General features: G+C 48.3%; 1 protein-coding gene across 1 annotated transcript; it reads left to right on the top strand.

The window, feature by feature from the left end:
- The first annotated feature begins 5,296 nt into the window (after positions 1–5,296).
- IL10 (interleukin 10) lies at positions 5,297–11,838 on the top strand. Its single transcript, XM_019546517.1, has 5 exons — positions 5,297–5,507; positions 6,916–6,978; positions 7,507–7,659; positions 9,081–9,146; positions 10,304–11,838. The coding sequence occupies exons 1-5, from the start codon at positions 5,349–5,351 to the stop codon at positions 10,394–10,396; spliced, it is 534 nt and encodes a 177-aa protein (XP_019402062.1). The 5' UTR covers positions 5,297–5,348; the 3' UTR covers positions 10,397–11,838.
- The last annotated feature ends 2,866 nt before the right edge of the window (positions 11,839–14,704 follow it).

Genomic DNA, 14,704 nt, shown 5'->3' on the forward strand with positions numbered 1-14,704 from the left:
AACTGCGTGGGCAAACTCTGAGAAGCTACCTACATCCGAAACTCTACCTGGTTTAACCTAGAAGCATGCATTTAAGTGCATTAACTAAGCAGAGCAAAATCCCGTGCGGACACACTCCGGAGCGGTTAGCTTACATCTGTTGGGAGCTGACGTTAGCTAAGTCACACTAAGCAACTTCTGTAACCCAAGCGTAACGTGAATCACTTTTAAAAGCATGCCTATGTGAGCAGGCTGTTGAGACAATGCTCTCTTCTCTCTCCTGGTCAGGTTCCTCATAACGTCTGCTGGTGAGAGAGAAGGAAGCACGTTGTTGCGTCAGAGGTTGGGAAGAAAAATGGGCATCAAGTAGATGACATATCACGAGATGACTCAGATGAAGCATCACTAGAAATGCCCCTTTTAAAGCGACCTCACAAGAAACAGAAGTGGGCGAGATGGGCTGACGGACCTTCCCCGGAGCAGGGAGTTACCTGGATGCAATTATCCTTTTCTCCATTTCATTACTTTGATCACAGTCGCACAAGCCCTGGGACCAAAGCAGTCCTCTTCCTTCCTCAGGGTGTGTTTCCTTCAGTTGCTCAGACAGTAACCTTAAGTTATAATCATCAGATCCAGTATCTTTGCAGCAAGGCACACAGGGAAGCTGGCCAGTAAAACTAGGTGAGGAGACCCAAGGAGGCAGACGGATGGTCGAGGCACAAAGAGGAGAAGTGATTTGCTCAGGCACGTGCAGAGTCAATGGGAAGGCTGGGAAGGGCAAACTGTTTGAATCTAGCCCATGCCCTTTCAAAAGAAAATGCCAAAGTGATTTCTACTTTCTCTTTCTTGGATGCTTGATGCTTAACTTGGTATTAAAAGCCCTTAATGTTATCATAACATAACTAAAAAACACCCAGGTGTGTCCTGGGAGGAAAATGGAAAAGTAAAGAAGTGTCAGAGGAAGACTCTTCAGCATTGAAGTGGTTATTTGTACTTTGGCTGTGGTGATAATTCTCATACTTTGATATAACCACACCGAAGTTCAACAGCCAGTGCCAAGCTGCCTGCACAGGCTTAGTATACTTCCAGGAAACCCGATAGGACTAAGTCGAGTCAGAAATGTGAATGCACACATCTCCCGCTTGCACGTGTTAACCCCAAAATCTTGCACTACAGTATTGGCTCCCATGATACATACAGCTTATTAGAGCCACACATGCAGCTTCCTGATAAGAAACCTCTCGGTGATAAGCTCTCAGCTCAGCAAGAACAAAATCCATCGGAGGGGACTGCAGCACTGCTGCTCCTCCTCGGCCGCGAAGCTGTTCCAGGTCAAAGATGTGGGCGGATGACAGTAACATGTGGGGGGAAGTGGGCACGCTAGATGGGAGGAACAGGCTGCAATCAGAACTAGACAGGTTACAGGGGTGGGCGGATGAGAACAGGATGGGATTCAACACCCCAGGTGCAGCACCTTGCACTTGTCCGAGGAAGAGCCAGCACCATACCTACGGGCCGGGGGACTCCCTTCTCGGCAGGGCAGAGGCGGAAAAGGATCTCAGAGTCATCATTGATGCCGAGATGAACACGGGCCGGCAGTGTGGGGTCGCGGTCAGGAAGGCCGACCGCACCTTGTCCTGCATCCACAGAGGCATCTCGAGCAGGGCCAGGGAGGCGATCCTCCCCCTCGGTGCGGCACTGGTCAGGCCGCAGCTGGAGGACTGCGTCCGGCTCTGGGCGCCGCACTTCAGGAGGGATGTGGACAGCATGGAGAGGGGCCAGAGGAGGCCACTCGCATGGTCGGGGGCAGCAGGGCAGGCCCTACGAGGAGAGGCGACGGGACCTGAACCTGTTCAGCCTCCACAGGAGAAGGCCGAGGGGGGACCTGGTGGCCTGTTACAAACCAGGAATACCGGTCACAAGCTGGCAGAGGGGAGATGCAGACTAGATATCAGGAGGCGCGACTTCACGGTCAGGGTGGCTAGGGTCTGGGACCAACTTCCAAGCAAAGTGGTGCAGGCTCCTCCCCTGGGTGGGGGGCTTTAAGACAAGGCTGGACAATCACCTTGCCGGGGTCATCTGACCCCAGTACCCTTTCCTGCCATGGCGGAGGGTCGGACTCGATGATCTGCTCAGGTCCCTTCCGACCCGACTGACTACGAAACTATGAAAGGAGACCTCTGTCACCCCTGCCCCGCACCAAAGCTGCTTGCTGCAAGTCTCTGGAGCCCCGGTGGTATTGGTGGACCTGGTCTCTGGGAAAACATGGTAAGCAGTGAAAGAAACAGAGTTAAATTCATCCCTACAACAAGGTCTATGTCAGCAGACTTCTGTACCTGCACAGAAGCCTTCCCTCCCCGTGAACCAGCGTGGATGCCCAGGGATGCACGAGAGCTCAAGGCAAGATCACAGCCTTCGTGTCACAGGGTTGGAGGGGACCTCAAAGGTCATCTTGTTCATCTCCCTGCCCAGCCATCATGCCAGCGCTGGGCTTTCAGCTGCTCCTGGACTATTCAAGATGGTTTAAACCTAGTTCTGGAGTTGCCGCTGATGCTGCATTTGACCTGCGGCACGTCACCGGCTCTCACCATGCCTTGGCGAAACGGAGAAAGCAATACTTACACTTCCTCTGATAAAAAGGACCCCAAGTGATGCACAGGCTGCTCTGCCACTGGCGCAGTGATATCTCCTAAGTTGGCAGTTAGTGGGATGCCCAAAATTCATGATCCCAAGTCAGTACTTCCCAGGAGCCCCCCACGGCTGTACCTAATTTGCATAGGTTCCTAAAAAAAAAAAAAAAAATTGCAAAATGGCCATCAAATGCTCTTTCCAGAATTGGAGCTTTGTCAGATTACAAGCAAAATTAAATGTCAGCAGCCAAACTGCTAACCAGCTTCCCCAGCATCTCATAAAACTGAAAGCCTGCATTTCTTTTGGAGTGCACGAGTTTAACTGGCTCTCTCTATGGCATCACCCAGAGCTTAATGTAATAAAACTATGTGCGCTAGGGCGCCTTTTCCACAGGATGGGCAAATCCTATATTTAGGTCTTCAGATGAGCACAAACAGAAGTGTTACTCCCCTGAGAGATGATACTCCAAATGCAGAGCCCCGATACACTGCAAAGCAGCCTGAAATTCAGCCTCTCAACTAAATGGCTCCCTGGTATAGCTCCACTTACTGCACTAGAGGATTCATTTAGCCCTACAGCCCTTAATTAAGACAGCCTTTTTTTTTCTGGACTGCTGACTGAAACAAAATGGAATTTGTTAAATGCACCTGACAGATTTCTGCAAACGCCTTTCCCACAGATTGCGAGCGATTACATTCAAGTAACATAAAAGCAGAGGCAACCGCTTGCGCCTGGGATGGTTTGGTCAGAGATGATCTTGCCTCGAGCAGGGGGCTGGACTAGACAAGCTCTTGAAGTCCCTTCCAGCTTGTCCATGATCGTGCGGTTTCAGCAGGGAGAGGGTATTCCTTAATCCTCGTGGAAATCAAGCTCATAGGGTGCAGCATGCATTTCTTTGGGTCCAACTGAGGGTAGGTCCCATATTGCCAGCGACCTGCTTTCCTTTCAGTCTCATCAGACACCTGCACAATTCCCGCCGCCCGTGCCTTGCAGGCAGCGTGTGCAGCTCGTTCTCAACGGCAACGCCATGAGCGTAGCTAGTGCCATAGCACATCAGACCCGTGCTCCACATCTTCCTGCGACACGGAGCAGATCCAGATGCTTCAGACGTCCACGAAATGGAAACCTGTGGCAGGCAACTCTGAAACAGGCCAGCTCATGGCACCCACTAGAGATCAGTCTGATCTCCTCCCACGCCGAGGGCAGGTCACACCACAGGGCCAGGTCCAGACCGATTCCTGCGCCGATGCCTAAGTCGCCATCTGAGTGGCAGTCGATAAAACACTGATGTTACGAGGGCAGCATGCTTTCCCTCTATGCTGGAAACCATAAAGAAACCAAGTGTTATGTGGTTGAAAATGAAATATCTTAATATGAAATTAAAGAACGAGAGCATCTCTACTGCAAGAGGGCAAAACCTTTGAAGAGAAATTCATGAGAAGAGATGGTCTTCCTACGGTCCCTTTAGCCCAGAAGCTCTTTACAAAGCTTCTTCATCAAGGCCTCTTCATCAAATCATCTTCTACACAGACTTTCAAGTGTTGTCCATGTGAATATTCCCTGAGAGTTAGGGACAAGACCCTTCACTTGCTGGAGGCGATTGCAAGACCCTAAACTTTGCTCAAACTGGGATTACTGCTAGGTGTATTAACCCGGTGCAGATTATGGGCGTGTCAGGCACTAACTTCTTTGGACCAAGAGGAGACTACTGCTGTCTATTGCTTACAGGCCAGCAGCAAGACAGGAGAGTTGCTTCCAGTGCCCCTGCTATGGAGTCACCCGCATGATGGACCGTTGCAGGTACTTGCCGGAGCACAGCAACGACACATCATGACTAGCGGGTGAAGAGAAGTGAAGTGGGGGACCTGCAAAGAACAGCCTGTCCTGTAGACAAAGTGGTTCTTGTGTCTGAATGGAGAAAGGGGAGTTTTCGCCAAGCTCAAATTGCTGCACAAGCTGCATTGTAACCAGAACACGAGCAGCAACATCCCTATTCTTGGCATGGGATGCCATGGGGTTTTTAATTGCCCAATACTAATTTTCATAAATCCTAGATAAGACATTATTTATTCCTTCCTTTATTTTTTCATAGGACTTCCTAGTGGATGAAAAAAGCTCCTTCTTTTTCTTTTTTTTGTAGCTAAAAGAGACAACTACTCAAACTCATACTTCTTGGTTATTGGGTGTGGAGGGGGGATTAATTTACCTGTGCCACTTTTTGTATGGAGTTTTTATGGTGTTACCTCCTTTTATATTTTCTTCTAGGCCAGTAAGTGTGCTACAGAGATTTAAAAATAGAAACCCTTTTTCCCCTAAGAATAAGGCTTTTTCACCTAAAAATAGGAAAGACCCGTGAGAATGCAGAAGCAAACTCCACTCAGCACCTTTCAAAGCTCGTATCACCATTCAAGCTTTCCTCTTTGCTTACTTCTTGTAAATTTAAATGTGGCTAATGTAAAAAAATGCCATGTCTAAGCACAAAAAGATTTGATGGGCTGGGGGAGGGGGGGAGGGGGTCAGAGCACAGGAAACCTCTTGACGGGAAACCCAAGTGACATTTTTAATGAATGACTTAAAGCCAAATATTACTCCTCAGGAAATGGGAAAGGAAATTGAGAGGATGTTTTGAGAGTATAAAACGGGGGCTCCATCAAGGTGAAGGCATTCAGATCTCGCGTATTGCCTCTTGTGAAATTCAGCTGATAACTGGACCAATAGGAAGGAAACTCAGCTGAGAAATGAAACTTCTCACTGCCTTCATTAGCCTGGTCCTGCTTGCTAGCCTGCAGCATGCCAGCTGCCTGCAGCCAGAAGAAAGCTGCACACAAGTTGGGGACAGCCTGCTGCGAAGGCTCAACACCCTGAGGACAGAATTTAATCAAGTCAAGAACTTTTTTGTGAGTATGACACCTGCCAGCTTCTCTGTCCTTCTACCGGCTCCTTCTGCACATTCAGTGATTTGGCTTAGAGCAAAAGAGATGCACAAGGCAGCTTCCTCTGGGCAAAAAAAGATTTAGATGCTGGGTTCTGTGCTTCTGTCTATGACTGAAATAAGTAGTGCAATTTCATCGCTTGCTAAGAAGCTAGAAAAACTGCAGCACTTTCTTTCTTGTTGCAATGATAGCAAAAGCAAAAGCTTTCACAATGAATTTCAACACGTGCTAATATTACACGGGAAAAAAATCCGCTGCAGATTATACAATACTGCTAATGAAAGGGTTACATTCAACTCTAGCCTAAGAGGGTGCCACTGAACTGTAGTCAGTGATGGAGGAGGATGAAAAGACTTGACTCCACAATTAATTTTTGGGAGAGAGAATACACCAAGGCATCAAAGCTGGGACCAGGCATTCTCTGCCCAGGGAAGCTCTGCATATTCTTGCACCCATTTCCACATCCAATTGAAAAATGTTGTCTGTGGAAAGGTTTCCAAGCTGGTGCTACTGCTACAGGGAGCTTTAGGGTGAGAGTTGCAATGAAGCAAGTCTTGGTGGAGCTGAGCAAAATAGGCACGGAGAAGGGTCTGCACTGAATCAGTGCTGCTCCAGTAGCTTGAATGCATCTAAATTTCGATTTAAAGCAAACGTCAACCTATATTAACAACATCAAATTAAAATGAGAAGCCATGGGTCTCAGTTAAGATTCAGAATAATGACTTTGCTTGTCTGAGCTACAAGGGATGGTAGGTTTAAGGGACTTAAGGCTTTCATTTAAAGTTTGCTACAAGTCTCTGAAAGAAATGCTGAAGCTGGTGACCCCTTTAAAGACCTGTTATTATCTCTCTCTCTCCCCCCTCTATCTGGAGCAGTGATGCACCATGTTGATAAATACATTAGCTAGACAGATTGAGTAAGCAATTCACTTCAAGTGGTTGGCACAATTTTCCACCTACTTGAAACACAAGGTGTGATGTGCTTTGCAAGCAGTACTGTCATGTGCACACTGTCTGAAGTCAGAAGAAATTAAGTAGGGCTGAAATGTAGGCTAATGAAATTAAGCACATGCGAAATAAAATCACCCAAAGATACAACTATTTCTCTTCCCAACTTTTAATTTCAGTCTGCTTCCACCGGAGCACCGGGTACACGGGTTAGAGATTATGAGGATGTGAAAGTTAGCAGTAGGCTGTACACAAGTCCTGCAGGGGAAATACTTTATCTCCAGCACTTGCCTTAATGAGATTATACAGAGTCAGGCAAACCAGTCAGTCTGAGAAAGTACAGTGCCTTTCTAAAGCAAAAATGAAGATACTGTAAGGCTGCCTACCTGGATAGGAGCTGACCTTTCTCCCGCCTTCTTTCACAGCAAGACAAGGATGATGAACTTGACATCCTGCTGCTACAGGAGGAGTTGCTAAAGGATTTCAAGGTGAGATTTTTTGTTGCGGACTGTGATGAATTCTCAGTTAAGTCTGCTGTCCTCCTTTGCCTATCTGCTCAGATTTTATTATAACAAAAGGACAGCATGAAGCAGATGCAAATTTCAGGGCACATTTGTTGGGCAGTGGTGCAATGGGTCAGTTTGATCTAGGAGTATTTGACCGGCTCGTTGCTTTGTCTGCCCAGCATCCATCCAAGATAGTCGCTCCCATTGCTGTTTCCCTGTGCAGAGCTGTCCTGGGGTCAGAGCAGAGAGTAGGGGGAGCCAGGATCTTGTGGTTTCTATGATGTTGCTTTACCTCTGCACCAGTAAAGCAGGATAACGCCGTTTGCTGCCACTGAATTACTGCATGGGGAGGATGGTGGGAAAGGGCTGTATAAGCTTTTATCTACCTGCAAAATGAGTCTTCTGAGCAGCGAACATAACAGAAGGAGGCTTCTTTCCAGTGATGATTTATAAGATTTCTTCTCCCAAAAAGTGACCCGCCATTAATGCAGTTAACGCCTCTTCCTCCAGGGCCAGCTGGGCTGCCAGTCCGTCTCAGAGATGATCCAGTTCTACCTGGAGGAAGTCTTACCAAAGGCCGAAGGCAGCGACCGGAGCATCGAGCGGCATGTGGACACTATTGGAAACAAGCTGCTGGACCTGAGGCACACGCTGAAGCGCTGTGTGAGTATCATGCCCCGTGCGGGGTTCCCACCTTTGCAGGAAGCTACTGCATAGCCGGGAGCACCTGCGGCACGAAACTTGTACTTGCCCATAGGGAAGGGACGGGGCCCTTTGCTGCCAAAGCCATGTGGGATGCAGACAGGCCCCTGCAGTGAAGAGAGAGGTTTAGGAACCCAGCGGTTTGGAAACTCAGGAAGCAGCGAAGGGGAGGGGTGCAGGGAAGAGCCCTAGATACGCTGCCGAGGTACCCTACCCCTGCACTGCTGAAGTGTTTTGCCTCCAGCATCGGCAAACACAGGACAAGACCGCTCACACTACAAGAGGCGCGTTAGAAACGCAGGCAAACTGCTCTAACCCTTCGTGTGATGCAAGGGAGGCAAAACTGCACTCGCAACCAGAGGGACGGAGGCAGGTATCACTAGCTAGATGAGGGATATGCGAGATCAGCTGAAGCAAATGGCTTCTTCTAACCTCTGGCATCTCAGATGCTATTATTTAAATAGTAAGCTTTAGAAGCAATTCTTCACGGTTAAATGGCAGTCAGCAGCCCTGGAATAAATACCGGCTCAAAAAAGGGTCCGAGTGAAGTCCTTACCTAAAAGGAGCTGCTTTCACAGGCTGAGAAGGCACAACTAACGCAGAAGGCAGCTTCAGCTCCTGAAACTGCCTGCTGTCGGTGTCCTAAGTGTGTCATCGGGCAGCAAAATGACTCAGTGAATAAGCAACTCTACACAGCAAGCCTCAGACTCTGCAGCCTGGAGAGAGATTCTCCCCTTAGAGCAGCTCCTGAGGGCTGTTATCTGGCACACATCCCAAACCTGGAAGTCTAGGAGGCAAGGACCTATGGGAAACATTTCTACGTGCAATTAGTATTTGCACCCTGAGATGTCAACCAGTGCCCAACCACCATTGCATAGGGCTCTGTACAAAGCAGGCGGCCATACTTCCTGCTCCAAAGAGCCGACAGTCTCAAACATCAAACAGAGGAGGGGAAAGGATATAAACACCTGCCAGGGGCTGCTATGCGAGACACCCGCCTTATTTTTAAACAGCAAACCAGTTTCATTTCGGTCACAGACATCTCACTCTGAATGAGACACAGGGCTGAGGTGGGTTTGTACAGGGGAATTTTGGAGGAAGAGGGAGACAGAAGATAGAAAAGAAGAAAGCAAAGAATTAAGGGAGGGGAGCAGGTAAGGGGAGAGGAGGGTGAGGAGGCTGCTGTCACAGGGGAAGGGAAGATAAAGTGGAATAAGCAACAGTTTTTGCTTTTCCACCTTTCCAAAGATCTCGTCGTGCAACAGCAGCTGGGGCGGAGCTGCCTCTCTTGAATACCCAGAGTCGCAGCTCGTGGCGCACTACAGTGCAGTTCCCTGCAGCAGGCTCTTTAGTCTGAAAACCTTTCTTGCTTTCTCTTACAGCACAGATTCCTCCCTTGTGAGAAGAGGAGCCAAACCGTAAAGCAGATCAAGGACACGTACAAAACGGTAAGTTCCCCATCACCTCAGTCCTTTGGGAGCAATCCCCGATCCCACTATGTCACGCGCTGCAGCTGGCAAGGGACTTCCAGCGTGCAAACCTGGCCAAGCAAAAGCGTCGCGTCTACGCAACTGTCCACAATTTCAGCTCCGATTCAGATCAAAGGAGGTTGCCAGTTAAGCAACCAGTGCCCGGGACCTTTTCCTGCCTTGGACAGTGTCAGGGGTGTTTGCTTTTGGGCTTCTGGTGTCGACTGGTACTGGAAATCCTGAATTGCCATAGAAAGAAAGGGCTTCTTGAACCTCTTCCTGTATTATGACTCAGGTGGTTAAGATTTTTCACATGGTATCTGAAGCAGCCTCAAAACATTGGGAGGTTGAATCAGACTGAAAGAGAGCTCCCGGCCGCCTATTATGGTCCATTTGAGCACAGGGCGATGGTAGAACAGATAGCTGCTACAAAGGAAGGTCAGTCCACTGATTCAAGTACTAACCTGGGGCTTGAGACGCGGGCCCCATGCCCACTCTGCCATATGTTTCCTGCATGACCTTGGGCAATCTCTGGGCCTCGGTTCCCCAATCTTGAAAATGGGGTTGAACAGCACTTCCCTGCTCAGAGGGGTGTTGCAAGAACAGACACAGAGGTTCCCAGATGTCCTGGTGACGGGGGCCGCAGAAGATAGGTAGGTAACTGCACTGGTCACTAGCCAGAAAGCGTGCAAGCTGGCTGACGCAGGGAATTGTGCTGGACACACTCAGCCTGACCTCCAGACATACTTTTCTAGGGCATATTATACAGCCAAAGAGTCAGCCAGGGGTCTCCGAGTTCATATCGTCCAAATACAGGGCTTATGATTCATACTGCAACTGGGTGAATGTAGTGCAATCAAAATATGCAAATCTTCTTTCAAAACCATAACAAATTGGCCCCAGGGGCTTTGCACCCCCCGGTGTGCGCTCGCTTTCCACGAACAGGCAGTCAAAGGAAAGAGTTGTAGGCAAGGGACGCATTGATTGCAAGTTAACGAGATCCTTATTAACCTTTCTGTGCACTCGGGAAATTATGCGTATAGGCTTATTCTGCTTTAACTCGTCTTGTAATTTGTTAAGTACATGAAAATTCAGCGATGCTCATGTCATTTCTCATCTCTGCCTTTGTCCCACAGCTACATAAAGCGGGCATGTATAAGGCGATGGGGGAATTTGACATTTTCATTGACTACATTGAAGAATACTTGATGATGAAGATCAGAAAGTGACACCTGCCGAAGTCTGACACCTTCCACAACAGGGAAACTGCTATTTAAATCAAGCCTCATTGTAATATTTAATACCTCCAATACCTCACTGTTTATGTTTACAAATTGCTTATATTGGTTTAAGAGGAAATGTAATGTAATTTAAGCTGTTATTTATTGTTTGATATCTTTGCATTGTTTATAACTGTGCAATTTGTATCATCAGCTTGGAAATATCCAGACACGCAGAATTTCAGGAAGCATTTTTGAGGGGGTAGGCAATGAACCAAATTCGTCCCTGGTGTAACTCCTCTGAAGTCAGGGGTAGGTATCCCCAAGTCCTACCCCTCCTGAACTCCTGTTCAGGAGACCCCCAGCTCTAAATCCAGCAAAGCACTTCAGCATGTGCTCAAGTGCTGTCCCCTAATGATTCGTAATCAAAACCCTGTCACAGTTCCTCTGTTGTGCATCTAGGATAGGGAACTGAATATTTTCAAGCGTCAAAACAATTTCCCATCTTAAAATAGAAAATTAATCACAGCTACAACCCAAGCCTCTCTTTCCTGAAAAGGCTTTTTGGTCTGTCGGCTTGACACGAAAAGGAACATGGGAGGCGGACGGTTTGTGTTCAAAACTTTTAATTCACTAGGAAACACCAGGGATGATACAACAAGCAATACGTTGTGATTAATCCAACTTCCTGACCTCCGCTTCAATCCTAGCTCACTATGCTAAGAAAGTACGGTATTTGGAATTAACTATTTTAGTTCTAATAGAACTTCCCGTGACTGCTAGTAACTATTTATCACATGACTTTCAGCGCTGACGAGTCCCCATACGCGTCTTTGAAGTCAATGGGTTTTACAGATGCTCCTCGTCTGTGAAAATCAGGCTACTGTGTCCTATCGTTCAGTCTTTGAATGGGTTTTGCTCACTGTTGCTTTAGTGAGTGGAGAAGAGAATTTAATTACCCACCATTTTAAGGTGGATTTGGTAATTTGCATTCAAATGCATGAAGCTTCACACGGGACTGACACTGGTTGGGGTTTTGCTTTACATTAAACTTTATGAAAGAGAGGTTGCAACAGGCGAACGCTGCAGCAGACGTGTTACAACCACGGTGGGTTCTGTTTTCCAGGATACTCTTTATTCTCTGCACTTCAGTAGTTGTTCTGCCTTTGTTCACCGGCTCCTGGGCACCCCGCTGTGGGAACGAGGTTGCCGGGCAAGAAGCAAATGCAGTGATTTTGGGGAGCTCGGTTCTAATATTTAGAAGCATCAGGATGCTCCATGCTCAGTGAAACACTGTCAGTTTATCATTTGCTTTACTGTGCTTTGTAATTTATCTTCAATAAAAGCCAAAGAAATACATGCTTCAAAGACTATTTTTGAGATCTAATCTGATGGAAAGCAGAGGGGGTCTCTCCCACCGGGAGATTGTATCACAGGCGAACTACTTATTCAAATGGTGGTTGCAGTGCTGCTGGTTATACCCATGTCCTACAGCCCAGACTGAGAAACAGCTAACTTTTGCCGTGACTTACCCATGAAGAGATCCAAGGGGCTCCGGGTAAGGACAGAATCTGGTTACCAAAACATAACATTCAAACCAGACTTCCTTGAAAGCCTGCTTATTCTTGCATTAAACCCTCCCTTTGCCTTGAATGGTACAGGAGAGCGTGACCCGGGCGGAGAGGTTACAGCTATAGGAACCGTACCAGACAGGTCCGTTTAGCCCGCTGCAATTTCAGTCCCTCGCGACGGGATGCTGTTTGCAGCCCCGTGCTCCGCTAAGCCTTTTGTTGACACCCCCCCGAGAGTGACCTACTTGTAGGCCCAGGCAGAACCCATCTTCTCTGTTGTCTCATAAAGGTCTGATAAAAGGGGACATGTTTTTTGTCCTGCTCTCTCAACATATTAACGCAAAGTTGTGCCCTAAGAAGCGGCATCTGTCGTTTCTGGTGTTGCAAACATTGCGTTGTCTTCCCCGGCTTTTCCCCATTGGGGCACCTGGTCATACAGGTACCCAGGACGAAGGCTATCTGCCATCTGAAGCCAACTGAAGTCCCTGGAAGTCAGTGAGGACAGAAAGGGAGTGATTCCTTTTACTGTAGCCATTTCTCTGGGGGGGGGGGGCTCACAACGATAACAGGAACCTGGTGAACCACGAACTCTTAGTGTGAACTTAGCAAGTGAAAAACACTGAAGCACAGGCTTAACCCCATCCCCTTCTCCCCACCCTATTTCGGACTGCACTGGAACAGCTTTTTGATTTTAAGTATACATTCAAGCCCCATCAACTCTAGCTGGGGTTTCCCACCCCCGCACCAGCCCTCAGTTCCTCATACATGCAATGGGACAATGGCACTTCCTTTTTCTCCCTGAATTACAAAGTCTTTGGAGCACAAGCTGTTGCTCCCTATGTTGGTGTACAGTGCCAGCACAGCAGGCGCTGATCCTAGTTTCAACCCTGAGACACCAGCATAATGCCAATAATAATATTACTTAAGAAAAGCAGCACTCCTTTTTCCTTGGGTACATTACAATGCCTCAGCCTCTGAACCCATCAATCCAAAGAGCACCTACACACACAAGCATACCAAGATACAAGCATTATTTCCACCTGTGCCAATGACAAACCCGGAGAGGACTAAAGAGGGCACATTTCTTAAACTTCATTTTGCATGCCTCCATTCAACCTCGGATAATTGCAGGTCTCAATCCAATTTCACTTTCAGTTTCTAGCCACTTTCCGTTTCACTACCATGGAGTATTTTGGCATTAAAGCCGAAGTTCAAAACACATTCAGCAATCTTTCCAGGGTTTTTCCTTCCTGGCTCATTTCAGAAAACAAGGAAAGGGAGCGTTCCTTGGCACCGGTAAGTCCTAGGTCACTCGTATGCTACTTTTAGCCGTCCGACCCCACTGGCACTTCCTTTTTCATTGGTCTTCCCCCCTCAATTAGGCGATCACTTGACGTCTGCCGCAGCCCAACCGTGGCAGCCCATAGCGTGGGCTAAGGCCCCCGGCCCAAGTTTTCAAACAGGCTTGCAGCACAGTGTTTGGCCTAATAGGCTCTTTTTTGAAAGTGCAATCTGCATTGAGAATGGGCTTCTCAGATACGGAGAAGGCAGTGCGGCCTGTCCAGGAGGGACGCCCCTGGCCGAACCGCAGCTCCAACTTGAATGCAAGTCCCCGCCTCGCTTTTCTCAAAGCAGACCCCACTACTCTGCTTCTTTACTGACACGCCTCCCGCTGTACAGGTCCTTCCCTTCAGGCACCAGAAAGCCACTGGGTTAAAGCCGATAGCTTCTCAGCCTTGGAGGTCTGGATTCCTCTCTCAGCCGGGGTTACCCATAACACTAAGCATGGTGGGCGTGCAATGTATGGCATTACCCCATGCAGTCAAGCCCCCAGGCTTGAAGTGCAACAAGAGTTAATCGGCAGCATTTCCGTGTCCAGCATGGACTAGCAGGGGGACATAAGCCTGAGGCTTGCTGAGCAGGCTATAAGGGAGCCGGTCCTGGGAGACAGGGATATAGGAGGGTAGGACTGAGATACCATCGCAGAGCTGAATTCTCCGTAGCTGGAAGCAGTGTCATGAACCCATTTTCCTTGGCCGTTGGCATAATCTGACCGCTCTCAAAGTGATTTCAGCTTTCTGGGCACTTTTCTGCACCTCCGTGTACTAAAGCTTTTGCAACCACTGTTGACAGCGTAGAGACAAGAAACTCCCAATCACGAAACCTGTGGATTTGCAAGAACGTTGTAGGCACTGTACACTCTGTCCTCTGCACAGAAAGAAAGGGTTGTGTCAGCTCAATTGTGGTCAGTGTTTCAAGTAAGACACAGTCACTATGGTTAAAGTAACCACAGGGAGGAAGCAACCTAGGATGCCTCTTGCTATAGTGAGATAAAAGACTTCCAGTTACCTGATACCAGAGGACTTGCTTCATTCAGAAGAAAATGGAGACCCTGCTGTCAGCCTTTTGGGGAGCAAGGGCTGTAGAGCAGAGCGCTCCTGGCTCAATGAGAACAGAGCGGCGGGCTGCAGGAGAGGAAGGAACAGCCAAACCTCTGCGCTTCAGCCAGGGACCGGGAAAAAAAAGCTGGACCTCTGCAAGATCCCCAGACAAGGAAACCAGTTGGCTGGTAGTATAACCCAGTAAGGGGCAGGCCCTGGCCACAGCGTGGGGAAGATCAGAGGCTGGATCTCTGCAAACAGGGCATGCAAAGATTTTAGGGTGTTTAGCTCCAAGGTCCCGGCTACACGTCTCATGCACACGTGCAGAGACATGTGCACATATTCTCTTCAGATATGGCACTGTT

This window comes from Crocodylus porosus, unplaced genomic scaffold (assembly GCF_001723895.1).
Source record: "Crocodylus porosus isolate Cpor-Errol unplaced genomic scaffold, CroPor_comp1, whole genome shotgun sequence".
NCBI lineage: Eukaryota > Metazoa > Chordata > Crocodylia > Crocodylidae > Crocodylus > Crocodylus porosus.

Excerpts from the sequence above, each read along its gene's own strand:
- IL10 (XM_019546517.1), top strand. The coding sequence starts at position 5,349 with ATGAAACTTCTCACTGCCTTCATTAGCCTGGTCCTGCTTGCTAGCCTG. Across the intron at positions 5,508-6,915 it reads ATCAAGTCAAGAACTTTTTT|CAAGACAAGGATGATGAACT; the intron begins GTGAGTATGACA and ends CTTCTTTCACAG. Across the intron at positions 9,147-10,303 it reads TCAAGGACACGTACAAAACG|CTACATAAAGCGGGCATGTA; the intron begins GTAAGTTCCCCA and ends TTTGTCCCACAG.